The sequence below is a fragment of the Equus caballus genome, chromosome 1, assembly GCF_041296265.1.
Source record: "Equus caballus isolate H_3958 breed thoroughbred chromosome 1, TB-T2T, whole genome shotgun sequence".
NCBI classification, from domain to species: Eukaryota; Metazoa; Chordata; class Mammalia; order Perissodactyla; family Equidae; genus Equus; species Equus caballus.
The window spans coordinates 197,342,370-197,366,738 of NC_091684.1; the positions used below are offsets into that span (position 1 = coordinate 197,342,370).

At 42.8% G+C, this 24,369-nt stretch overlaps 2 protein-coding genes across 7 annotated transcripts; one reads left to right on the top strand and one right to left on the bottom strand.

Annotated features, from left to right (window-relative positions):
- Nucleotides 1–890: 890 nt before the first annotated feature.
- On the bottom strand, nucleotides 891–2,677 carry RPS29 (ribosomal protein S29). Its single transcript, XM_001494060.6, has 3 exons — nucleotides 2,432–2,677; nucleotides 2,125–2,224; nucleotides 891–991 (listed from the first exon to the last, which is right to left on the bottom strand). Exons 1-3 carry the CDS (start codon nucleotides 2,491–2,493, stop codon nucleotides 983–985), a joined length of 171 nt encoding a protein of 56 aa, XP_001494110.1. The 5' UTR covers nucleotides 2,494–2,677; the 3' UTR covers nucleotides 891–982.
- Nucleotides 2,678–10,597: 7,920 nt separating this feature from the next.
- LRR1 (leucine rich repeat protein 1) lies at nucleotides 10,598–23,961 on the top strand. 6 transcript variants are annotated; one of them, XM_023624691.2, is made up of 5 exons: nucleotides 10,598–10,893; nucleotides 12,717–12,929; nucleotides 13,652–13,753; nucleotides 15,699–16,420; nucleotides 22,332–23,961. In XM_023624691.2, the coding sequence occupies exons 1-5, from the start codon at nucleotides 10,714–10,716 to the stop codon at nucleotides 22,570–22,572; spliced, it is 1,458 nt and encodes a 485-aa protein (XP_023480459.1). In that variant the 5' UTR covers nucleotides 10,598–10,713; the 3' UTR covers nucleotides 22,573–23,961. The 6 variants fall into 6 exon arrangements, with proteins under 6 accessions (XP_023480459.1, XP_023480474.1, XP_023480481.1 ...); XM_023624696.2 differs by having other exon boundaries at nucleotides 10,619–10,893; nucleotides 13,655–13,753; XM_070242405.1 differs by lacking the exon at nucleotides 22,332–23,961 and adding an exon at nucleotides 17,370–17,515 and having other exon boundaries at nucleotides 10,621–10,893.
- Nucleotides 23,962–24,369: the final 408 nt, after the last annotated feature.

A 24,369-nucleotide genomic window follows, 5' to 3' on the forward strand; every position in this document is an offset into this window, starting at 1 on the left:
TCCCAATCTTCCTTCCACCTCCTTATCCTGTTTGAAACCTGGCTCTCCTCTAAAGACACTTTCCCAGCAGCAACTGCAGTTATCATCACACACTCCTGGACTCAGGTTAACAGCAGGAAGACTTACCCAAGCTCATGAAACTTACACTTCAGTGTCCCTAACTCCTGAGTTCCTTCTAAGCCCCTAGAAAGCACACTAGTTAAGTGCTCAGTCACATTTTTGAAAACACTGCAGATAATTAACCACAATCAGTAAAGATGTTTTCTCTGCTCCAGCTTCTGGTCATCCTTTCCCTCCCATCAGATGACAATGTCCCCACCACTCTTTCCAACTACCTCAACCCCTCCCTCTATCCTGGTCAGGCCAAGATCACCTGCCTAAACTGTTCCAAAAGACTTGCTTCCTGGCTTTCATGTTCAGTCCACTAAAACCTATTTTGTTTACACGACCCAGTGAACTTTTAATCACTGTTCCCTTCCACACACAAATATTTGAAAAACTTACAAGCTTTCATCTGTGAATTTCCCCAAAAGGCAGGACTGCCACCTCTGGGCAAATGCCCAGAGCGGGTTTTAATGATAACCTTCTTTCTCAAAAGCATTTCTCAACAGCTTTACTCCCAGCGCCCGGCTCACTGCAGTGAGTCAAGGGCTCACGAGACAGTCTGTCTTAGGTTACAATGCTGGATGCTCCTACATATAGCAGGCACTTCACATAAAAAGTGTTTTTTTACAGTGTAATAACAAAACTATCATACTCAGAGTTTAGCATGAATACTTTTACCTGAGAAAACATAAGCCACATATTTGAAGATAAATCCACTGAGAAATAGTAAATTTTAAAAGGATTTCCATAATCAATTGACTATTCCATTGACGTTAAAACACCCATAATTGAAGTATTTTTTTATTTTATGTACAAATAACTAGCATCATTTCTGTCGTCGGGAGATGGCTCGGATAACGCATTCGTGGAAGGTCACTCAGTCCAACTGGAAAAAAAAAAAGAAAACGAATTAATTCTAAAGGCTTTAAATATCTGTTTTATTCTCACAAAAACTGGTTCATTGTAGAATGAGGTGTAAACTGGAAATCTGACCTACCCAAACTAGCTAAATATTTACTGAATGCCTACTACAAGCTGCTGCACACACCACAACCATTATATTTCAGTCTGTGAACTTTGGCATTGGTATTCTCGCTTCTTCCACGAAGGAATTCCCATTCCAAAAACACCACTACAGAAAATGATCTTTACCAAAAGCTCACGATGGTTATTAAGTAGGTAACTAATCACATAGCTAATATTTTGGTACTCAATGTGTGCCAGACACTATTCCAGAAGTCATTGATAAACTAAGTCATTTGATCTTAATCTCTGAGAACTGGGGACACACAGCTGCCCGAAGGCCTGAGTCCATTCTCTCCTCTGTGACATGCTACCTCCCACTGAGTTAGTGAACTTCCACGTTCTAACACCAAGCATACAGTCGTAAAGAATCTGGTCAAAGCTAAAAGTCTAACCTTAAGATACTCTGTCTCTGCCAGAGGTCTCACATTAACAATTTCTATCCACTACAATACCTTAACACTAAGACAGCCATTTTCTAACAAGTAGGTTCTACTCAATATCCTAAATACTTATTACTTAGAAAGCTAGTTACTCTATCTGAAAGAGCCAGTAAGAATTCCTTCTCACCTTAAAAAAAACTTGGGCATTCAAGTGATTTTTAAGAGCCCAGAAAGCTTCCTACACGCTAACTAGCTAATTCCTGCAACAGCACTGGCACTTATTTTTCAGAGGCAGAAGCTGAGCTTCCAGGGACTTGACTGAAGTCAGACGACCAGGGCAGACTTCCGTCCGCGCCCTGACAAGGTCTACGCGGCCCAAACCTCCAGCTCACTGCAGCACACTCCCGTGCATCCAGCTACCCAGCACTGCAGGGCAGTGGTCAACACAGGCACGTCCCTGGAAACCGTCCAGAGACGACTAGAGACCTAAAACGCAACTCAGCGGGTTCTCAACAGTGAGTCACCGTCCCACACGCACGCGGCCCGACACTGCAGCGGCGGGCGCGAAGGCCCGGAAGGCTCTGCCCAGGACCCCCGCCGCCCGCCCGCGCACCTTCACGAAGCCGATGTCCTTGGCGTACTGGCGGAAGCACTGGCGGCACATGTTGAGGCCGTACTTCCGGATCAGGCCGTGCCGGTTCGAGCAGACGCGGCTGTGAGGGAAGACGGCGTTACTGCCGGCCGCACGAGTCACAGGATCCGCGCCCGCACCGCCGGCCCCGCGGACGTCACGGAGACCCGTGATGGCGGCAGCCACCGCGCCATCGCCCCCCCGCGCCGCCTGGGCTCCTCCCCGTAGAGTTCACGCAGAGTCGCGGTCCAGGGCAGCCCTCCCCCTACAACCACACTCCGTTTCTCACCAAGACCGAGAACCCTGGCCGAATTTCCTCGGATGGCTCCAGTAGAGCTGCTGGTGACCCATCTTGCTTTCTCGGAGGCAACGAGGCGAAAAGAAGGAGGTGGCGCACGCATGCGCTCTTCACACTTCGGGGACACTTTACCCAGAATGCAGTGCTGACAAGCGACGCGTGCGCAGTTTGCTTACGCTAGTCCGCGGGAGCGACCGGCGCGAAGTCTTGGAAGTGTTCCAGGCCGGCGCCGCTGATGACGTCAGCGCGCCTCTGCCTCCGGACCGCCTCTCGCGGGGCGTGCCTAGCCCCGCCCCGCCCCGCCCCGCCCCGCCCCGGGCCGGGTGACGTCACGCGCCGCAGCCTCTAGTGCGCCCAGGCGCCGGCTCCGAGCGCCGGGCGCGGTGGCGCGCGCCTGTAGTCCCAGCTACTCGGGAGGCTGAGGCTGGAGGATCGCTTGAGCCCAGGAGTTCTGGGCTGCCGTGCGCTATGCCGATCGGGTGTCCGCACTAAGTTCGGCATCAATATGGTGACCTCCCGGGAGCGGGGGACCACCAGGTTGCCTAAGGAGGGGTGAACCGGCCCAGGTCGGAAACGGAGCAGGTCAAAACTCCCGTGCTGATCAGTAGTGGGATCGCGCCTGTGAATAGCCACTGCACTCCAGCCTGGGCAACATAGCGAGACCCCGTCTCTTTTGTACCCTCGGGAAGGAATTTTTGAACCCCCAGAAAAAGAAACAAATGACCCTGTGATCCTACCGTCTTTTCATCGCCGGAACATTTTACGTCCTTTTAATTAATTTTACACTCGGGGAAAGGATTTTGCCTCAACTCAGCACTGACACCTACTGGGATAAATTTACAAAATAACAAAATCAGCTGTAATAATTAGGAGTCAACAGTAGGAGTTTCTGTTTGGTCAAACAGAATCCGTTTTCAAAGTCTTTTCCTTTTTTATTGACACACTCCTCATAGAAGTACACCTACGTCATTCCATAAAAATGATGCGAGCCTTAGTGTGTTTGATATTTACATGTAGTTGGTTGAGTTTAAAGTGAGAAACGAGTAAATGTGCAACGTATGTTGCTTTGACTAGGTGATTGGTGACAAAACAACTAGTGAAAACCAAATACCGTCTGATAATCTGCTGAAAGATTTCTAAATTCCACGTGGTCGTTTATAATGCCTCTAGATAAACCTAGAACGTTATATGGATCTGAAATAAAAGCTTTAACTATGAAATGTACCACAAGGTGCAATAATCCAGGAAACTTTGACACGTGAACCCTTATTTTATAACTGAAATACAACACTTCTGGAAGGTAAGTTACTTCAGGATTCTGGTGGAGTGCCCCTCCCAGTCATTAAATTAGGCACTTTTTTACGTGATGAAGGAAGGGGACAAGTCAGATTAAAACACCAGATATGACTAGAGTCCTGCCCTTAAAACTTGCATACGTAGTGAGGAAAACAAGATGAACTCAAAGAGCCTTTCCTTCCAGTTTCAACTTTTGTCACTCAGTGACCTGTCTGCAACTAAAGCAGAACGTACGGTATTCACAGATGGATGTGCTCGTGGAGTTCAAGAGGAGCAAAGAAGAGAGAAATTAATTCCAGCTTAAGGTACATTTCAGGGCCTTTGAGATAAACCTTAAAGGATGGGATTTCTACAGGAAGTGAATGCCTAGTGAGAGAGGAACAGTTTGAGGCAAAGAGTGGAGTTGGGAAAGGTCTGGAGGAAGGTGAAGAACCTTGCGTAACGAGAGTGGAGGACGCACAAAAGCACAGTGCTAGATAAGATTGAAAAGGTCTTTTATTGAGAGCCTGACTGTGAGGGTCCAGTGTCAAGCTTCCACAGTTTTCCTGGAATTTATATCAGTCATTGACGTGTGGTTTCCAAAATCCATGTGCCTCTCAAAAGCTAAGCTAACATTTGCCCACTATAGCCTTCTCAGGTCTTTCCTAGTTGGTCTCCATAACTTTTTAAAGATTACAGTGGTTCTGAGATCAATTCCATAAATATTTTCAACATTCTGATATATAATCTGTTGGGCCTAAAGAAGTGAACTCATTTAAAAGAGAAAAGAGACAAACAAGAAGTAATTAGTTACACTTGAACAATCTGTGAAACTATCTTGATATTCAAGACGTTCTTAATGTTTATTCTGGTCTTGAAAATTATTCTTGATGGAGATATTACAAAACTGCAGTTGAGAAGTTGTGTTTCCTCTTAGTTTTAAGATAATGTGGTACCGTCTATCTCAACCAATGGAATTATCGCCTTTTTCAATAAGAAAGCTAAGAATACAGCTTTAAAAGTCCATTTTAAGCTGGTGTTTATAAAGACCTTTTACCTTAATCTTGTACTCTTCTTACAGGTTCCTAGCACTCTTTTGTATTTAGCTTTTAAATACTTTTTGACACATTTTCCTCTGATATAAAACTTACTGGGTTTTGGTTTCTTCCCTCCCTTCCTTCCTTCCTTCCTTCCCACAATGAAATACAAAGAAAAAGAAAAATGTACCATAATCTCCTTGGCCAGATAACCCCTACTGATATTTTCTTTTTGAAAAAATAAAATACTTAGAAGATTGAAACATTCTAACAGTACAGAATATAGACATTGTATTTTTAATTTAACCACATTGGAATGATCTACATGTAAAACACTATTAGTTCAGATATCTCCTATTTTCTTCCTCAGAGTATTCTCACAATCATTTGTAATTGTACATCAGAATTTTATTATTTAAAGACCTGCATCTCTCTTGAGTTATTCAATTTCAGAACCATACTTTTTCTCTAAACTTTTAAAAATCTATTTTACCACAGACAAGGTCTAAGATACATCTTTTGCCTGTTTAACTATCACAATAATATGTACACTTGAGCTTCAGCAGCCAGTTCTTTCCAGCTGATCAGAATTAAGTCTTTAATGATTTAATCAATCTTTTTTAAAGTCCAGTGTTTAATAGTGTGTGTGCATATATATACCCACTTCAGAAAATGGATATTTTAACTATATATTCTAAAGTAAAACATACATACATAAAATATATTTTTAAAAGTGAGTTTTTCTCCAGCCCAGACCCCTATTTCTTCATCTCCCTATCCAGACCAATATGTTACCAGTTTTAGGAGGGAGCCTTAAAGAAATATTCTGTCTATACACTCACACACCCATGTATGTGTGTACCTGTATGTATATCTAGGGACACACATACGTATAAATGTGTCTATATACATATGCTTGTATTCATATTTATATGTATTTATTACATCTCTTTTCCTTTACACAAACAGAAACATACCATACCCAATGATGATAGATCATAAAGCATCTTAGAAGGGTATAAAAGCTATGAAGAGATATATAGCAAAAATAGGAAGTGAAACGTCCTTAGGTGAACTTTTTTTTGCATACTTACATATCTATATTTATGTAGTATGTAAATGTAATAAAGTGTGCCTAAAATTCTGAAAATGGGACTGCTAGGTCACAGAATATGAGTTTTTACATTTTTCATAGATATTACCAATTTGCTGTCTATAGAAATTGTAACAATTCAAACTCATACCCATAGAAAGTATCTGTTTTCCCACAATCCCCCAACAGTGTAAATTAGCAAATTTTTTATATTTGTTCTTCTGATAGCCTAAAAACAGTAGATGTCGTTTTAGTTTGAATTTTGGTGAGGCAGAGCCTGTTTTCATATGTGTATGAGCCAGCCATGTAGCTCCACCTGGGCACTTCTCCTCTGAGTCTACAGCCCACCTTTTTATTGTTGCTGATCTGTAATTTTTCTATTTGTAAATGCTTACATGCAAGGAAATGAGCCCTTGTCCTTCATCCTAGTTGCAAAGTTATTTTATTCACCACAACCCCAGATTTTTATTTCTTTCTTTAATTTGTTTCTGGTATATTCTTCCATGCAAAATGCTTACATGTTATGTAGTAAGCAACAAACAAACACATAGAGACAGAGATTGGATTGGTGGTTACCAGAGGGGAAGGGAGGAGGGCTAAGGGGTGATTAGGCACACGAGTGTGGTGGTGGGTTGTAATTAGTCTTTGGGTGGTGAACACAGAAATCAAAATATAATGATGTACACCTGAAATTTATGTTATAAACCAATGCTATTGCAATTAAAAAATGTTGCTAAAAGTATACATTTTCATGACATAATAAATGAATTTGCATAACAGTGATCTAGAAAAATCTTATGATCTATTTAGATATAAAGAGAAAATGTCATTTGTTGTATTATATAATGTAAGACACTGAAAAGATTGTTTTGTAATGTGTAAATGTATGTTGTCACTTGTGTCTTTTTACTCCTATTGTGTTTTATAAGTAATAAAATATTTTAAAGGAAAAAAATTTATTAACTTATGTTACTTCTTTTAGGTTTTGTGTCAAATTTCTAAAACTGTGTTTTTTTGTGGTACTTTTACATTTTCAGTTTTTATTTCAAATCTTGAATCCACCTAAAATTTATTTCCCTGCCCACCAGGAGTGAGGGAGAAATCCAGCCTCCCTCTCTCGCAAATGGCTAGTTCCATACTCCAACACAAGCAACACTAATTGAGTGTATGCTAGTCTATAAGCTTGCTCTATTCTAGCACAATCCAGGCTGTCATCAATATTCATTAAATGAATACATATATTCATTTACTCATTCATTCTTTCTACAAATTTGCATTGAGTGCCTACTATATGTGAACACTACCCCGGGCCTTGTATATAACAGTAGTGACTCAGAACCTGTTCCCAGGCATCTTGTTGTCTAGAGGTGAAGACAGGCATTAAATAACTATTCATATAGAGATATTTTGGACAAGATGACCTAAGATTCTTCTTCCCGTGAACACCAAAAGTGCGAGATGAAATATCGTATGTTTTGAAATGCAGAGTTGAGCTCCAGGGAATCCCAAGAGCAGGTGCTAAGAAGGAACTAAAAACCACACAGGATGCCCTGGGGAGATGTGTCCAGCTGAGTAATAGGACCTGGGTTCTAAAGAGAACAAGAGATAAGCCTCTGGGCAACTGTATTTAATTAAATTGCAAAGAGTGGAAATCCATGAAAGGTTTTGGGAAGAATTCGGTGCAGCATATGAGATTGAGTTGAGCACTATTTGTTCTAACACTAACTATCTGTGAGGTCATGGACAAATCCCTTTACTCTTTTCCGCCTCTATTCCCCTTGTGTGAAATGAAAGAAGTAACTTAGAATATCTGTGAACTCTGTTTCAGCTCCAAAAGTTTAGAGTTCTGTGATAGGAGACCCTTTAGAAATTCAATTTGGCAGCAGTGTGGATGGTGCATTATTGACTGCATTAGCCTCCTGACTTATCCTCAGCCTCTGGGCTTGCTCCACCTCCAAAGTATCCTCTTTACTGACCACAGGGACCTTTCCTAAACAGGCCTGAATTTTAACTCCTGCTTGAAAATTATCAATGGTTTTCCAGGACTTTCAGGCTAAAGTTCAAAGGCCTTGGTTTAGCAAACAAAATGTTTTCCTCGTCTGGCTGCTTTATACTCCTCTAATGTCCTCCTCTAACATTTATTCCATTGTAGTATCATTGTTGTTTGACTTGTCTTTCCTAAACACTGTAAACTCATCTTTGCCTTCTAAACATCTGGCATGGATGTGGGCATACAGCAAGAACACCATAAATACTCAATGAATGAATAAATTGAAGTAAGAAGACCTATGAATTTAGGAATATTTCTGGAGGGAAGTAATGCTCTGAGCTGACATGCTGGTACTAAGAATGGAAAGGTGGGTATTAATTAGGAAGTCATAGTGGAAACACAACCTAAAGACATGAACCAAGACTGTCAACAGGGGCAAGGCAGCACCATGGGGTCTAATGCTTAGGTGTATGCTTGTTAACTATTTAGCTTTATTTCCTTTAGATGAAGTTTACCATTAAAACAAACAACTCCAAGATCTGGTCCCAATGTGCTAGGGCAGTCAAGTCAATACTGCCCATAGAATGTGACCTCGCTCTTTTAAGAATATGATGTGACTATGACTTTGCTAACTTGAACCCAAGTGAGCCACAAACTCGGTAAAGTTTACTATGGGCACAAATGAAGGGAAAAGTCAGAGAGATTCAATTCATTATCTGTTGAATGTCTGCTATGTGCCCGAAACCCAGGGAAATAAAAGAAATGAAAGGTAATTTTAAGTGAAATTGGATTTTCAAACTCCAAAAAGGAAGATTAAGATGTTAAAGAAGGGGCCGGCCCCAAGGCGTAGCAGTTAAGTGCACACGTGCCGCTTCTCAGTGGCCCAGGATGCGCCGGCCGGGATCCCGGGTGAGGACATGGGCACCACTTGGCACACCACGCTGTGGTAGGCGTCCCACATAGAAAGTAGAGGAAGATGGGCACACATGTTAGCTCAGGGCCAGGCTTCCTCAGCAAAAAGAGGAGGACTGGCAGTAGTTAGCTCAGGGCTAATCTTCCTCGGGGGAAAAAAAAAAAAGATGTTAAAGAAAGCTTAACGGAAACTGAACTAATGGGTTTTGAATGATTAATAGGATTAATTAGTATGAAGAAAACAGAGAAGAGATGTAGATCAGGAAGAAGAGGAACCAGGTTTACAGAAGGAAAACAAATCTAGATGTTATTTCTTTGGTTCCTTTTGTCAAAAACTGGTGGCCCAATTTAAAATTCCTTTTGTATTTCCATGTCCAGTCATTCTGCAATGCAAACTACCTGGAGGTAAATGAAGGTAGGGGAGGTCACTGGGCAGATTTTATTTGTATTGTGGTAAAGAGAAAAGTGTGGATAGCTGTTCAAAGAATCCTTTGCTTCATAAAACAGTCCACTAAGAACAAACATCAGATCCAAGCATGCCAGCCATTAAAAATGGTGGACTAAGGGGAAGATGGCGAGAGGGGGATGAGATCTCAAAAACAGATGTTTGCTTTACCTTCAGTCCAATATTATCTTGTTTAACACGATAATCTTATTTAATCTTACTTAAATATTTTGGGAATCAATCACACATCCGTTTTGAGAATCTGGTGGTTAGGACAAGTTTTTGGCAGTACACATTATTTTTTGACTCTAAGATCACCTTAGAACTGTTAAGCAAGTTTCATACATTTACATTATTTAATTACTGAATTCATGTTTCAACAACCCAAGTAAAAGGCATATAACACCAAATAAAGAGCTGGGGCTTTTTGGGGAGAGGGGGGTTATTCTTGATTTTTGTACATCGATTTATACATTTAAGATTTTTCCCAGCTCCCAACTGCCCCTAGAGATTGAGAGTATGGATGACGTACTTGTAATGCTTTAGGATAGGGTTTTATTCTTTTCTTCTACATTGTCACCCACTCAAAGAACAAAAATGGGTAACTCCTATAAAGTCTAATTGTCTTTGAAAATCCTAGGGTTGTCATTTTAGTTGTTTCTCTCTAGCCATGAGATTAACTGTTGCTAAATTCTGAGTAGTGTTTCATGCAGTCCGTGCAGAAATACTAAATAGAAACAAAGGTAATTTTTTATCATCTTAGTTACTATTTTTCACGACCCAATCATGTGTTTCAGAATGAGGAATCAACAGACAACACTTTAGGTTCAACATGTCAACAGAGACCTCATTTAGGGAGAAACGGTCGTAGTGTCGGAGAGAATTGACACTATTTCCGGACGGCCTTCCACACCCGCGAAGGGGCAGCTCAGACCCAGTGGGACGTTCACCGCCAGGCCGGGTCGGGCGAGGCGGGGCGGCGCGACCACGACCCGGGGCTGGCCCCGCTCGGTCCAGGGGCTCAGGGCGCGAAGGCCCCGGGGCCGGTCCCCCACCCGCTCCCGACGGCGTCCCGGCCAGTCCGTTCTGACGGCACGGGCGCTGCCTCCGGAGCGCGCGGAGCCACAACGGCAGTAACGGTCGCCCCGCCCGGCCCTGGGCGACTCGCGTCGTCCCAGGCCGAAGCCACGCAGATGCAGAGTGTCCCTTTACAGACGAACGCTGCCTCCCCGCGGGCTGGGCGCCCGCACCGCCACCCCCGCGTTGCTCCGGGAGGCCCGGCCCCGCCCGTCGCCGGGGTCCTCAGGCGGCGGTGTCCGCGCCCCGCCGGGCCGCAGCCTCCGGGAGCGAGCGCTCTGCCGGCGCGGGGAGGGGCCGCCGTCCGCCGCGGGCGGCCGGGAGGGGGCGGCTGGGAGCGCGGCCGACGCGCGGCAGGCGGAGCGCGGGCAGCCCGCGCCCGAGGACCCCGGCGCGGCGGGAAGCGGGAAGTTTCAAGGCGGCCTGCGGACGCGCGGCCCGGGCATGAGGCTGCACTGCGAGGTGGAGGTGGTCAGCCGGCGGCTGCCGGCCCTGGGGCTGCGGAGCCGGGGCAGGGCCGTCCGCGCCGTGCTCAGCCTCTGTCAGCGCGAGCCCCGGGGCGGCCCGCCGCGCGCCGGCCTGCTGGTCGCCACCCTGCGGGACAAGCGCGGGACCCGCTACGAGGTGCGTGCGGGCGGCCGGGCCGTCTCGGGCCCCCGGGCCTCGGCGTCTCCCCGCGGACCCGAGGCGGGCGCTCCGGAGAGCGCGTCTGGCCTCAGCCTCCGAGCCCCGAGCCGCGCGCGGGAACGGCGGGAGCTGCCCGCGGGAAGTGTGGCGGGCGGCGCGCTCGGCCGGAGGGCCGGTCTCCGCGGCGTCGCCGCGCGCTGCCGTGAGGCTCCCGGGGAGGCGCGGCGTCTGACTGAGGGCGGCAGACCGGGCTCGGACTGCGGCGAAGCGGGAGTGCTCTGGGGCGGCTGATGCTTTTAGGAAAGTGGTTGGTTACTGCGTCCCTTTTGTTTTTTCCTAATTTCCCAAGGCCCGACTCTTTAGGAACGGGGCTCGCTCTTACCTGCAGAGCGGTAGACAGCTCTCTAGAAGCAGATGGAAGTCGAAATAGGACTTTTGGAGCGCGGGTTTTATCAGCCTTTCTCCCGTCACGAGCAGCACTGTGACATGTGCTCAGAATGCCTGCAGTCCCCCCGCGAGTGCTGTAAATGAAGTCGAGGGGGCAGTTGGTCGCCCACCCTCGCGTGCGCCTCGTGACAGGACTTGGTGCCGTCCCTGGGATCGTCTCCCCTGCGGCGAAGGCTCCGCGGAGCAAAGGGGCGTCCCTGCCTCTCTCAGAGACCCCAGTTGTTGGACGTCAGTAGCTGAAAGTCTCGATGGTCCACCCCGCCCCGTTCAAGGAATCACTCGTGTAGTTTTTTGAGTTGAAAGGACGTCAGAAGTCACCCACCGTTTTATAGGTTGGAGAGCTGTTGGGGGACAGAAGCAAACTCATGAGGAGAATTGGGTGTCCCTTTTCTCCTCCAGTGTCTCCCCCGAAACCTCTCTCCGCCATGCCCAGCTGAGGCCTGCCTGTTTGAGAAGTCTGTGATGATCTCGCCCTTAAAGCTCCCACTGAGTGGCAGTCGTGATCAGTTTTATTGTAAACCGCTCGTTGGAGACTCACTGTGTGCAGGGTGCAGTGCTAGATACCGTGGGAGATAAACTTGATTTAGTCACTGTCCCTCCGAGACCAGAAAGGGAGAAGCAAACCACTACTTACAGTACAGGTGGGCGATGGCAGTGCTGGAAGAGAGGTCGAAGCGAGGTGAATGCTGATGGCACGGCTTGAGGAAGTTTTGTGGAGGAGCTGGTGCCACAGGGCTGGGGACGAGGAGGTGCTCAGTGATCATTTGTTGGATGAACTGAGGTGGTGTTGGTTCTGGGCCTTGAAGGGTCCTGTGACTTCAGCTACCACCCACCTGACTGTGGTTTCCAAACCTGTGTCTTTCCCCAGTCCTCTCCCTTAACTTCTGCCTTGAATCTGCTGCTTACTGGAAATCTTCCCGTGGATGTGTTGCAGCATTTCACACTCAAAATATCTAAAAATTAATTTTCCCTGCCACCCCTAAACCTGCTCTCTGACAGTGTTCTGCCCATCCAGAAACCTTTGCTTCCCCAGATCCAGTGTATTGTTGAATCCTTCCAGTTCTGCCTGCTAGGTATCTTTCAGATTCTCATACCTCCTTCCATCCCAGCTGTGGTCTAAACCACCATTATCGGTTGCCTGCCCAGTCTCTTAAGGGATCTCTCTACCTCTACCGTTGTCCTTTCCCGTCCTATTCTCCTCTCCCCCAAAGGTCAGGCTTACGCTGTGGTTAAAGGGAACTTTTCAAAATGTAGATCTAACCCTGTTCTCAACTTAAAGTCATTCAGTAGGTATCATTGTTCTTAGGATAAAATCCAAGATTCTTAACGTGATTTACAAAATCTTTCACCATCTAATCTCTGTTTACCTCTAGGCTCACCTGCCTCTTTTCACTGGATCCTTCAGCCATTCCGAACTTCTTTCAGCTCCTCACAGCTGCCGAGTTCTCTTGCCTTCAAGGCTTTGCACACACTGTTCTCTTATTGGTAGGCCATCCCCTCCCTCTTCCACCAGTATCTTCACTTGCCCAACATCTCCTAATCCTTCAGTTCTCACCTTTCAGGTCACCTTCGTACCCCCAGACCAGGTAAGATTCCTTTGCTATAAAGTCTTAGAGCAGCCTGTCTTAGTATTTGTTATGCTTACTGTTACCTGTTTAATAACTATCTCTCATCAGATTGGCAACTGTATCAGTGTAATTACCATGCTGGTCTTATTCACCACCATTGTCCCAAGCCCCCATCATAGTTCATGGTACATAGTGGCTTCTCAATAAGTAGTTGAATTGAAGTCTAAAGCAGAAACAACGTCAGTCGTTAAAAATTTTGAGCACCTGTTATCTATCAGTCACTGTTCTGGCTCTGGGGATACAGTAGTGAAGAAAGGAAACAAGATTCCTGCTTTTGTGGAGTTGATAGTCTTGCAGGAGACATGCCCACTCCAGACTAACAGACTGAGACTGAGAAGGCAAGTAACTGCTATTGGCAACTCTTCCTACGGCCACATAGTTGGAATGGGAGAAGAGGAGCATTCTCCCCAAACACGGGATTCTCTTCTCAGAAGAGGAAAGAGTTACTGGGCAGATAGAATAATAGTATGTACCAGAAAATAGATAAGGAGTATAATTACCCAACTGCTAAATAAAGCTCAACCAAACCAAAAACTTTAAAACTTAAAACCACAAAACACCCAGACTTAAGGACTAAAAGCCAAACCAAAGTCTGGCAAAGTGACTGGCACATTCTGGTTGTAATAAATATTACTGAATAACAATACCTGGTTTTGTCCTTTTTTCCTATTGGTTTTAAGCAGCTAAAGGAGAACATTGAGCAATTCTTCACCAAATTTGTGGATGAGGGGAGAGCCACTGTTCGGTTGAAGGAGCCTCCTGTGGATATCTATCTAAGTAAGGTATGGTATTAAAACATTAATGGTTAGGTTGGTTGGCTGTATTTTCTTTAAAGAAGAGGCTATTTGAACATCCTGATATTCCACATGGCTGCATAGTGGTGGACGCTGCAGGTGTGTTTGGAGAAGCGATGGCAGCCTCCCAGGCATATTTGTGTGGCTGCAAAGGACAGAGGCATTCTTGGTACGGCGGCCCAGGATGGGGAGGAAAACAGTTTGCTTCTGTGCCCAAGATGGAGCCTTAGGGTGTTCTTAGACTGGAACTCTATAAGGCAAGTGGCAGAGGTCTACATTTTGCCAGCTAAATCACAGGTTTCAAGTCTAAGTTTGGTGTAAGAAAAGAGGATAAAATGCAACTAGAACCATTTTGGGACAGGCATTTTGTTTACTATAATCATTTTTAAAACTGCATGAACCATAAGAATAAAAAATCTGTTTTCTTTGCCCTGTCTCCCCTTTTCCTCTTCCCCCTTCCCAGAGAGTAGTAGCAGCATCTTGTTCAATCTTGCGTTATTCTTAACACCAAGCCAAGTGCTTTGCAAAGATTAAAAATTCAATGACTATTTAAGGGGTTTGTATTGAATGGAATAATTTTGTCCTATCTCCTCCTGTTCTTGTGGTTTTTCATTTTCTCTTAATATTCAGCCCATCGTACTAACTCCTGCCTTCTACCTAAAGACAAACTGAGGTCTTACCAGTTAAAAAATAGAATTGACAAATTTCTGGAAAGACGAAATTGCCTCCACTTTCTTACTATCTCTTTTGACCTTTACTTTTATTCAAAACTTGTATTGAAAACACTGCCTCAGAGATTAGTGATCTTTCTATTTGCCAATCACATTGCTGTTATTTCTCATCCTTTTTGAGCTCTGTAGAATTTGACACTGATGACCACTCCCTTCTTAAAAATCTTAACTTTCTTGACATCTGTGACAGGGCACTATCCTGGCTCACCTTTGGTTTTCTCAGCCACTCCTTTGTCGCCTATCTCTGCAACCTTTTTTCTATCCCCCAAATAAAGGCTTTATTCCAGTCCTCTGCCTGTTCTCTACCATATCTGCCCTCCATTCTCACAGCTCAACCTTTGTGTGTGACTCCCAAGTCTGTAAGTCGGTACCCTCTGCTGGACCTACTTCACCCAGTCTCCAGACTTTCCTTACTCCACTTCCTGTGTACACTGGTGCCAAAATAATATTTAGCTCTTGTCATGTAATTCTCGTCCTCAGAATTCTTCCATGATTTCCCACAGCCTGACCCTTCTGTCCTCCTTACGTTGACATGAAGCTCTTCTATCATTAGCCCCCACACTGTCTTTCTAATCTTTTACTCCTCTACAAAGCTCCCACATTCCAGCCAAATACAGATGCATACTTAGTTTCCCAAACTTGCTGAAATTTCACTAGTCCTTCACATGTAAACTTCAGGAAACTTCTAAAGTATCTTGCAAGTGTTAGTTATTTTTGTTGCACATACTACTTTATTAGTGATTTCTCTTTCCAGCTGTAAGCAATCTCTCTTGCTTTTGATGTTTTCTAGCACTTTTGACAGGGCTATAGCTTTTCACAATTCCTAGTCTTTGTGAATGGCACCCCTGGGCAGTTTGCAGTGCACAGTACTATCTCAGTGGCATGGAGATTTGAGTCAATTCATCTTTAACCCAAATCTTAAGTGGAATTTTTCCATGCTTTCCTCGTTTATGGTTCTCCCTTTGAACAGTTTCATTTAGAGTTTGTCTCTTGAAATAATTCTTTTCAAAAACTTTTAAAGTCTTTTGTATCTATATTGAAATTTAGTCAGAATACTAAAAAAATTTTTACAGCTTTTTTCAATAAACGATTGCATCGTTTGCATATATAACTTTTTACAGAATTTGTTATAGGATGAATTAGCATGCATCTATTACCTAAAATGGAATTTATAATTGTACAACTTATTTTTATTTATTCAGGCCAATTCCAGCAGTTTAAAGGGTTTCCTTTCAGCTGTGCGACTGGCTCATAGAGGCTGCAAGGTTGAGACATCACTTTCAACCCTCACCCCTGTGAAGACTTCAGAATTTGAAAAATTTAAAACAAAAATGGTTATCACATCCAAAAAGGACTATCCTCTAAGCAAAAACTTCCCATATTCTCTGGAACATCTTCAGACTTCTTATTGTGGGCTTGTCCGAGTTGATATGCGTATGCTTTGCTTAAAAAACCTGAGGAAATTAGACTTAAGTCACAACCATATAAAAAAGCTTCCAGCTACAATTGGAGACCTCATCCACCTTCAAGAACTTAACCTGAATGACAATCACTTGGAGTCATTTAGTGTAGCGTTGTGTCAGTCTACACTCCAGAAGTCACTTCGGAGTTTGGATCTCAGCAAGAACAAAATTAAGGCACTCCCTGTGCAGTTTTGCCAGCTCCGAGAACTTACAGATTTAAAACTTGATGATAATGAATTGATTCGATTTCCTTTTAAGATAGGACAACTGACAAACTTGCGTTTTTTGTCAGCGGCTCGAAATAAGCTTCCATTTTTGCCTAGTGAATTTAAAAATTTATCCCTTGAGTACTTGGATCTTTTTGGAAATACTTTCGAACAACCAGAAGTCCTTCCAGTTATAATGCTGCAGACGCCGTTAACTTTATTGGAATCTTCTGCACGGACCATATTATATAATAGGTAAGACTTTATAGTCATAAAATGTGGTACCTTTGATGACATCCTAGTATTCTCATCATCCTCAGAATAATAGTCAAAGTTCTTAACATAGCTTATGGTGCTGTGCACAGTTAGACCGCCTGCTACATGCTCTTGCTGCTCCTCACCTCTGCTTGGAATGCTTTTCCTCCAGAAAGTCTCAGAGCTCACTTTCTCACTTCGTCAGTTCTCTGTCCAAGTGGCACCCCAGAAAGGCCTTTCCTGACCACCCTATCTATAGTTTTATACCCAATCCTCTTACAATGCTTGATGTTTTTTGTTGCTTTTTTTTTTTTAAAGATTGGCATCTGAGCTAACATCTCTTGCCAATCTTTTTTTGTTTTGTTTTGTGAGGAAGATTGTCCCTGAGCTAACATCTGTGCCAATCTTCCTCTACTTTGTATATTGGACGCTGCCACAACATGGCTTGATGAGCAGTGTGTAGGTCCATGCCCAGGATCTGAAGCCATGAACCCCAGGCCGCCAAAGCAGAGTGTGCGAACCCAACCACTATGTTACCGGGCTGGCCCCCTTTGCCAATCTTTTTCTTTTTTTTCCTTCTTCTCCACAAAACCCCCCAGTACATAGTTGTATATTCTTGTTGTGGGCCCTTCTGGCTCTGCTATGTCGGATGCAGCCTCAGCATGGCCTGATGAGCGGTGCCATGTCAGCACCCAGGATCTGAGCTGGCAAAACCCTGGGCCACCGAAGTGGAGCACGTGAGCTTAACCACTCGGCCGCAAGGTAGCCCCTGCTTGATGTTTTGTCATAAAATTTATTACTTGGCATTATATATTTTTTAACATTTGTTTGTTTTCTGTCAGTTTTCCCCACTAGGAGGTAAGATCCATGAGGAGATGGACTTTATCTTATTCTCCACTGTTCCCCTAAGGTCTAAAATGTGATATCCCCTGCTTCTCTCATATTTTAGGCACTTAATGAATACTTGAATGAGTGAGTGGCATTGTTTCTCCACCTGTGGTCCCCTGGCTGACAGCATCAGCATCACCTGGGAACTTGTTAGAGATGCAAGTTCTTGAATTCCACCCCACACCTGCTGAATCAGAACCTCTGAGGGTGAGGTCCAGCTATCTGTGCTTTACTAAGTCCTCCAGTAGTTCCAATGTACTCTAAAGTGTGAGAACTCCAATCTGGCATAATGGCCAAGTGTGGTCTTTGCAGTCAGGCTTGGGTTTGATTCCTATCTTCACTCCTTAGTACAGCTTTAGCAAATTATTTATTTAGCCTATTTGATTCAGTTTTCTCATCTGGAAAACAGAAACAGTAATACCCACTTTACAGAGTTGTGAAGGTAAATGAGCTAATATAATGCCAAAGCATTTGGCACATAGTAGGACTCAGTAGCTGTTGGTTCTCTTCCCCTTGTCTTCGAATATTAACTAAAGTTGGTTTCATAAGACACTGAACTTGTTATTCATTATGTTCATGCTTCTTTCATATAGGAGTGGAAGCTAAGATGTGCATGTGGACTAAATTATTACTGAGCACCTATAAAATAGTAGGAAGACCATATTTCAAAGGAGAGATACTTAACTTTTTATGGGGGAAGAGGCTCTTTAAAAAGAAACACAAAAGTTATGGGCCTAGAAAAATGCACACATGAGTACACACATAGAATTTTGCATACAACTTTTTTTTCCCCCTTTTTCTCCCCAAAGCGCCCCCTGTATATAGTTGTATATTCTAGTTGCAGGTCCTTCTGGCTGTGCTATGTGGGATGCCACCTCAGCATGGCCTAATGAGCAATGCTAGGTCCACGCCCAGCATCCCAACTGGCGAAATCCTGGGCCAGTGAGGCGGAGCGTGAACTTAACCACTTGCCCACGGGACTGGCACCCACATACAACTTGATAATGTCCATGGACCCCACTGAAACCCAGTCCAGTCCTCCCTCCTCACCATCCTTTCTTAAGAGCTCTCATTCTAAAGCAGTGGTTCTCAAACTTTACTTCACATTTAGAATCACTTGAGGAGCTTTTAAAAATTCTGGCGATTAGTCCCCACCCCAGACTTAGTAAATCAGAATGTCTGAGAGCAGGACCAGTATTTTTGTAAATGTCCAGGTGATTCCAGAGCACAGCTAACTAGGATTCAGAACCACTGCTTTATACCAGTGCTTCTCACACTCTAATGTGCATTCCAGTCACCCAGGAGTCTCCTTAGTAGATTCTGTTTCAGATTTCTGGGGTGGAGATCCTGCACTTCAGACAAGCTCCCAGGTGAGGCTGAGGCCACTAGTCCATGAACCACGCTTCAAGGACTAAGGCTCTAAAAGTAACTAAGGACTCACTATTGTTTTAAGACGGTGATCCTCAAAACCTGAGAGTGCATCAGAATCATGCTTATTAAAGTAGGTTGCTGGTCCCCACCTTCAGAGACTCTTATTCAGTAAATCTGATGTGGGGCTGAAGAAATTGCCTCTCTGACAAGTTGATCACAAGGTGATGCTGATGCTGCTGTTCAGGGGACCACACTCTGAGAACCACTGGTTTAAGACATATTGACTCTTTTTTTTTTTTTTTTTAAACATTTTATTTTTTTTCCTTTTTTCTCCCCAAAGCCCCCAGTACATAGTTGTATATTCGTTGTGGGTCCTTCTAGTTGTGGCGTGTGGGACGCTGCCTCAGCGTGGTTTGATGAGCAGTGCCATGTCCACCCCCAGGCTTTGAACCAACGAAACACTGGGCCGCCTGCAGCGGAGCGTGCGAACTTAACCACTCGGCCACGGGGCCAGCCCCAAGACATTGACTCTTAACTAGGAGTTAAAAATTACCTGTTCAATGACTACCTGTAAGTGCCTAGAACAGTGCCTGGTTCATAATAGTTCTCAAAAATATTTATTAGATGTATAATTACATGTAATTTGCTTATCTGGCAATTAAAAATCAATGTTATTAGCTGTGAAGGAGCTTTTAAATAGTAGTAGATGAGAAATATAGATGCCTAGATTCTATCTCAGACCAACTAGTATCTCCAGAGATGGGCTCCTGTTCTATGCTATAGATTTAAAAAATCTCCAGAAGTGATACTGATGATCCAGATTAAGACCACTGATTTGAGGGAACTCTAAATGGTGTCTTTTGGCAAAGAGTTGCTCATGAGACTCTTATTCTATGCTTTCTCTGAGACTTACATATGAAAAACATAACATATTGTACTTATTCAAATTTGAAAATTATATCCAAATGGGAAACATTGTAAATGGTTTCTGGTGATTTGAAAAGACCATAACAAATTGGCCAGATGATCAAAAAAACACCAGACTGACATCCAACATGGAAAAGTGCAGAGTTGGAAGGAAAAAAATACATGATCAAAATGTGATATAATAGGTAAGGCAGAAAAATAATTTGTTAGTGCTGAATGATTTAGCATTGTAGTATTTATATTGTTGGCTTGTTTGGGTTTTTTTTGTGAGAAGATAGGCCCTGAGCTAACATCTGTTGCCAACCTTCCTTTTTTTGCTTGAAGAAGATTGTCCCTGAGCTAACCACTGTGGCAGTCTTCCTCTATTTTGCATATGGGACACCACCATAGCATGGCTTGATGAGCAGTGTGTAGGTCTGGGCCCAGGATCTGAACCCACAAACCCCAGGCTGCTGAAGCAGAGAGCGCAAACTTAACCACTACACCACTGGGCTGGCCGCCTGCATTGTTTTTTTAAACTTGCCCTCTATTAATATAGGTCCTCATAAGGTGACCCTAACCTTTACTAAAGTATAGTTTTGCGTGTTTTCAGCCCCTTTGTTTTAAAAAGAATATAGATCCCAAACCATGAGAAGAATATCTATTCTCTAGCTGTTGGTAAATTGTCCTAAACCTACTGGTTACAAACAAAGTTATGGTCTATTAAAAAAATATGTGGGGATTTAAATTATATTAGATAGAAAATATAGTTTTTAACTATTGCCTGTTTCCTTAGACTATAATTAATAGCCTGAAAGAGATTAATGTAAATACATGGTAGACACTTCTGGCACAGTTTTTAAAAAATTGTTACTTACACAAGCAACAAATTAGTACATGTGAAAAAAAGAAAAATTACAAGCAAGGCCAATCTCCAATCCCTTACGAGAAGTAAATCTCTATTTTTGATTTGATGTGTATCTTTTCAGACTTTTCTAATAGAGTTTTAAACTCCATTTTAAATAGAGGAGTAGCTTTTATTTACTGAAAAAGATCTGAACACCTATATGTGCCAGCCTTGGCTAGGGCCTAGAGAAACAAAGAAAAGACAGTGTGTGGGAGACAGACAGTGGCTGGAGCATGGTTGTGTTTAGTGGAGAGGAGTTGGGCAGTGGGCAGGCAATCTCAAGAGCCCATCTCTTAGCGTCTCATAGATGAGGAGAAAGAGTTTGACTTGATTTTAATTGCACTGGGCACCGCTGAAGCTTTAATCAGGAGGGTGAACGATTGAAGCAAGGTGAGGTGAGCCTTACTTGCTCAGCCAGTAAAATAAAACTAATGCCCCAAACGACTCAGGTTTTAAATTTGTTTCACACAGTTTATTTGTTTCTTTATTTGTTATAATGTTTCTTCACAGATGGAACTCAGTAATTCTCCTATTACCATTATGAGAATTACATGACAGAGCTAGACATTTAAATTATCATGTTACACTGGTCATACAATATAATTATAAAGGACAGATGACTCATTCTATTCAATGGGTTATGCTATTAAATGGCAATGCTACAAGATACTTTATGAAGTGATATAGATCTACTTCGGTTTACAGTATGTCATATGCTGGTTTTTTAATGTATTTTCCCCATTCTTACCAGTTTGAAAGATAAAACATACTGAGTCAGTTGAGTAATTTTATTTTTCCCTGGTTATAATTCAGTGTCCAGTAATTCATGTCCTCATATTGTAGTCCCCCTTATCAACAGTTTTGCTTTCTGCAGTTTCAGTTACCTGTGGTCAACTGTGGTCTGAATATTAAATTGAAAAGTCCAGAAATAAACAATTCATAAGTTTTAAATTGTGCGCCATTCTGATGATGAAATCTCCTGCTGACCTGCTCCTTCCACCTGGGACATGAATTATCCCCTTGTCCAGCAGATCCACACTATATGTGCCACCTGCCTGTGAGTCACTTAGTAGCCATCTGAGTTATGAGATCGACTGTCAGGTATTGCACACACAGTGCTCGTGTTCACGTCACCCTTACTTAACCCATACTTAACAATGGCCCCAAAGTGCAAGAGTGGTGTTGCTGGCAACTTGGATATGCCAAAGAGAAGCATAAAGTGCTACCTTTAAGTGAAAAGGCAAAAGTTCTCAACTTAAGGAAAGAGAAAAATTCATATGCTGAGGTTGCTAAGATCTACTTTAAGAATGAATCTTCTAGGGCTGGCCAGTGGCATAGTGGTTAAGTTCACACGCTCTGCTTTGGCAGCCTGGGGTTCGCCAGTTTGGATCCTGGGCCCAGACCTACACACCGCTCATTAAGCCATGCTGTAAGCCATGCTGTGGCAGCATCCACATGGAAGAACTAGAAGGACTTACAAGTATTATATATACCTATGATATACTTGGGCTTTGGGGAGAGAAAACAAAGAGGAAGATTGGCAAGAGATGTTAGCTCAGGACCAATCTTCCTCACCAAAAAAAGAGAAAAAAAGAATGAATCTTCTAGTCATGAAATTTAAAAAAGGAAAAAGAAATTCGAGGTAGTTTTGCTGTTGCATCAAATATGTATGTATAGGAAAAAACACAGTATATATAGGTTTCGGCACTATCTGCGGTTTTAGGCATCCACTGGGGGATCTTGGAACGTATCCCCCACTGATAAGGGGGGCTACTGTATGTGAAGTTCTGCATCTAATAACATACTAAAAAATATTTTCTAAACATGTTTTTCCAATAGGATTCCGTACAGCTCTCATATCATTCCTTTCCATCTTTGCCGAGATTTGGATACTGCAAAAACCTGTGTTTGTGGAAGATTCTGTCTAAGCTGTTTTATTCAAGGAACTTCTACCATGAATCTACACTCTGTTGCTCACACTGTGGTCTTAGTAGATAACATGGGGGGTACTGAAGCGCCTGTCATCTCTTACTTCTGTTCTCTAGCCTGTTACGTAAATTCCTGTGATATGTTAAAGTAATAGGTGATAACCACAAAAAAGAAATCCCATTTAGTTACACATCACTTTGGGATTCATTTGTGGTTTAACAGTGTCAAACTGGAGAAAGGGAAGCTTTTGTATACTTGCTTGAGGGGAAGAATGTGTGTTATTCTAAAATTTTCAATCATTTGACTATAAAGTCTTAATTTCATTAAAACTTGATTACTTTCATCGTGGGGTTAACTTTTTATCAGTTTATTGTACTTGTGTTGATTTCAGCTTAGTGTTTCCAGAATGGGTTGTGGGTTATCTTTTAATGTTAAACAGATACTGATCCCAATCACTCTGGTCATAGGATTTTCTTATCAACATTCTTCCTGCATTTCAGTTAAAGAAATTGAGTTTCTGTATGCAGAAAATATACCTCAGAGGACTGTGGTCTAAATTATAGTGAAAACTTGTTTGGTATGAAACTACATAGAAGTTTTTAGCATACCACTTTTTGTTTTTTTATGTGTATTCTATATATGGAATTTTATATTCAACAGGTATGAAGTATGAGTTGCTTTCGGACAAATGGACTTCAGCTTTTATAAGTTTTGTAATGTTAATCATATAATCTTTGTTGTGATTTCTAAGTTAATTTTTAGGGTTGGAACAAGGTTTTGGGGTTGGGTGGGAAGAGCAGAAAATTGCTACTTTTTACTGACTATATTCTGTATTATTTGAGGGTGGTTCTTTTTCTGTTTAGTCACTTGCTATGTTTAAGTTTTTTAATTTAAAAAGTGGTGGTAATACACCAGCTAAAGGAAGATGAGGCTTTGAACTAGGTCAGAGGGAAGAGAAAAGAAACTAAGTTGAAAGAATCATGGAACTTGGAGTCAGTAGACCTGTGCCATTCTGTTCTTTCCCACTACCCTTCTCCAAGCCAGCCTCCCTCCTGGATCATGGCAGTAGTCTCGGAACTGGTTCAGAAACAAGAAGGGGAAAGAGAAAGTGACAGGAGAAGTGCCTCTCCAGTGTCAGCATATCACTGCTGTTTGGGCTTGCAGCGAGGTGGAGTCTATGAAAGTTTCTTATGGTTTAACTACTACCTCCTTTTCTTCCTAAAACATTTCTTATTGGGGACATTTTTTTCTTTTCTGAAAATACAAATATTCTTGAGTAAATACTGTTTAAATGTTAGAACATTTTTATTAAAATTTTATGTATATGATCTCCAAAAAATAGTTTCTTCTCAGAGCTGATTCTTTGAGACTAGGCATTGTCCAGAGGAGTAATTCTTTGGGTGACCTTACATTTGTATTACTAATGGTCAGTTAGATTCTTCCTACAAAAGATTTACATACTTTCTAGTTTTTCATTTAAGAAAATTTTATATATAGTGCACACATACCTTAAATAAAAAGAGCTGCTATTTTTCTGGTACCTACTTTGTTCCAGGTGTTTTTATATAACGTATTTTATTTAATACTCACAAATCACCCAAGGAAGGAGGTACCATGAACCCAGATCAGAGATTTTAAGCCCAGGCTTTATACTGCCTTGTAAAGTTACTTCACTTTTGGTCTTTAAAACCAAGAATTTTGTAATTTAGTAAAATATCTTAGGATTCTCTAAACTCATAAGTTGGTGAGGGATTGCCCATAAATACTACAAACCATATCAAAATACGGTTCTTTAAAAAGTGTTGTTTTTTGGCATACTTTTGTGTATCTGATTTTTACACACTCTTGTAGGAAAACAATTTCATCAACAAAGGCAAATATAATAGTCTGTGTTGGGAGTAAGTGCTGTTCCTCCTACACCCCAGCCCCTTGCCTTTGCATTCTCACC

What these genes read in the sequence shown, in the direction of transcription:
- RPS29 (XM_001494060.6), bottom strand. Translation starts at nt 2,493, where the DNA reads ATGGGTCACCAGCAGCTCTACTGGAGCCATCCGAGGAAATTCGGCCAG. An exon ending in GGCCAGGGTTCTCGGTCTTG is followed by an intron (nt 2,225 to 2,431) that starts GTGAGAAACGGA and finishes CTTCCCTCACAG; the next exon opens with CCGCGTCTGCTCGAACCGGC.
- LRR1 (XM_023624691.2), top strand. Translation starts at nt 10,714, where the DNA reads ATGAGGCTGCACTGCGAGGTGGAGGTGGTCAGCCGGCGGCTGCCGGCC. An exon ending in AGCGCGGGACCCGCTACGAG is followed by an intron (nt 10,894 to 12,716) that starts GTGCGTGCGGGC and finishes GTTTACCTCTAG; the next exon opens with GCTCACCTGCCTCTTTTCAC. An exon ending in CCTTCGTACCCCCAGACCAG is followed by an intron (nt 12,930 to 13,651) that starts GTAAGATTCCTT and finishes ATTGGTTTTAAG; the next exon opens with CAGCTAAAGGAGAACATTGA.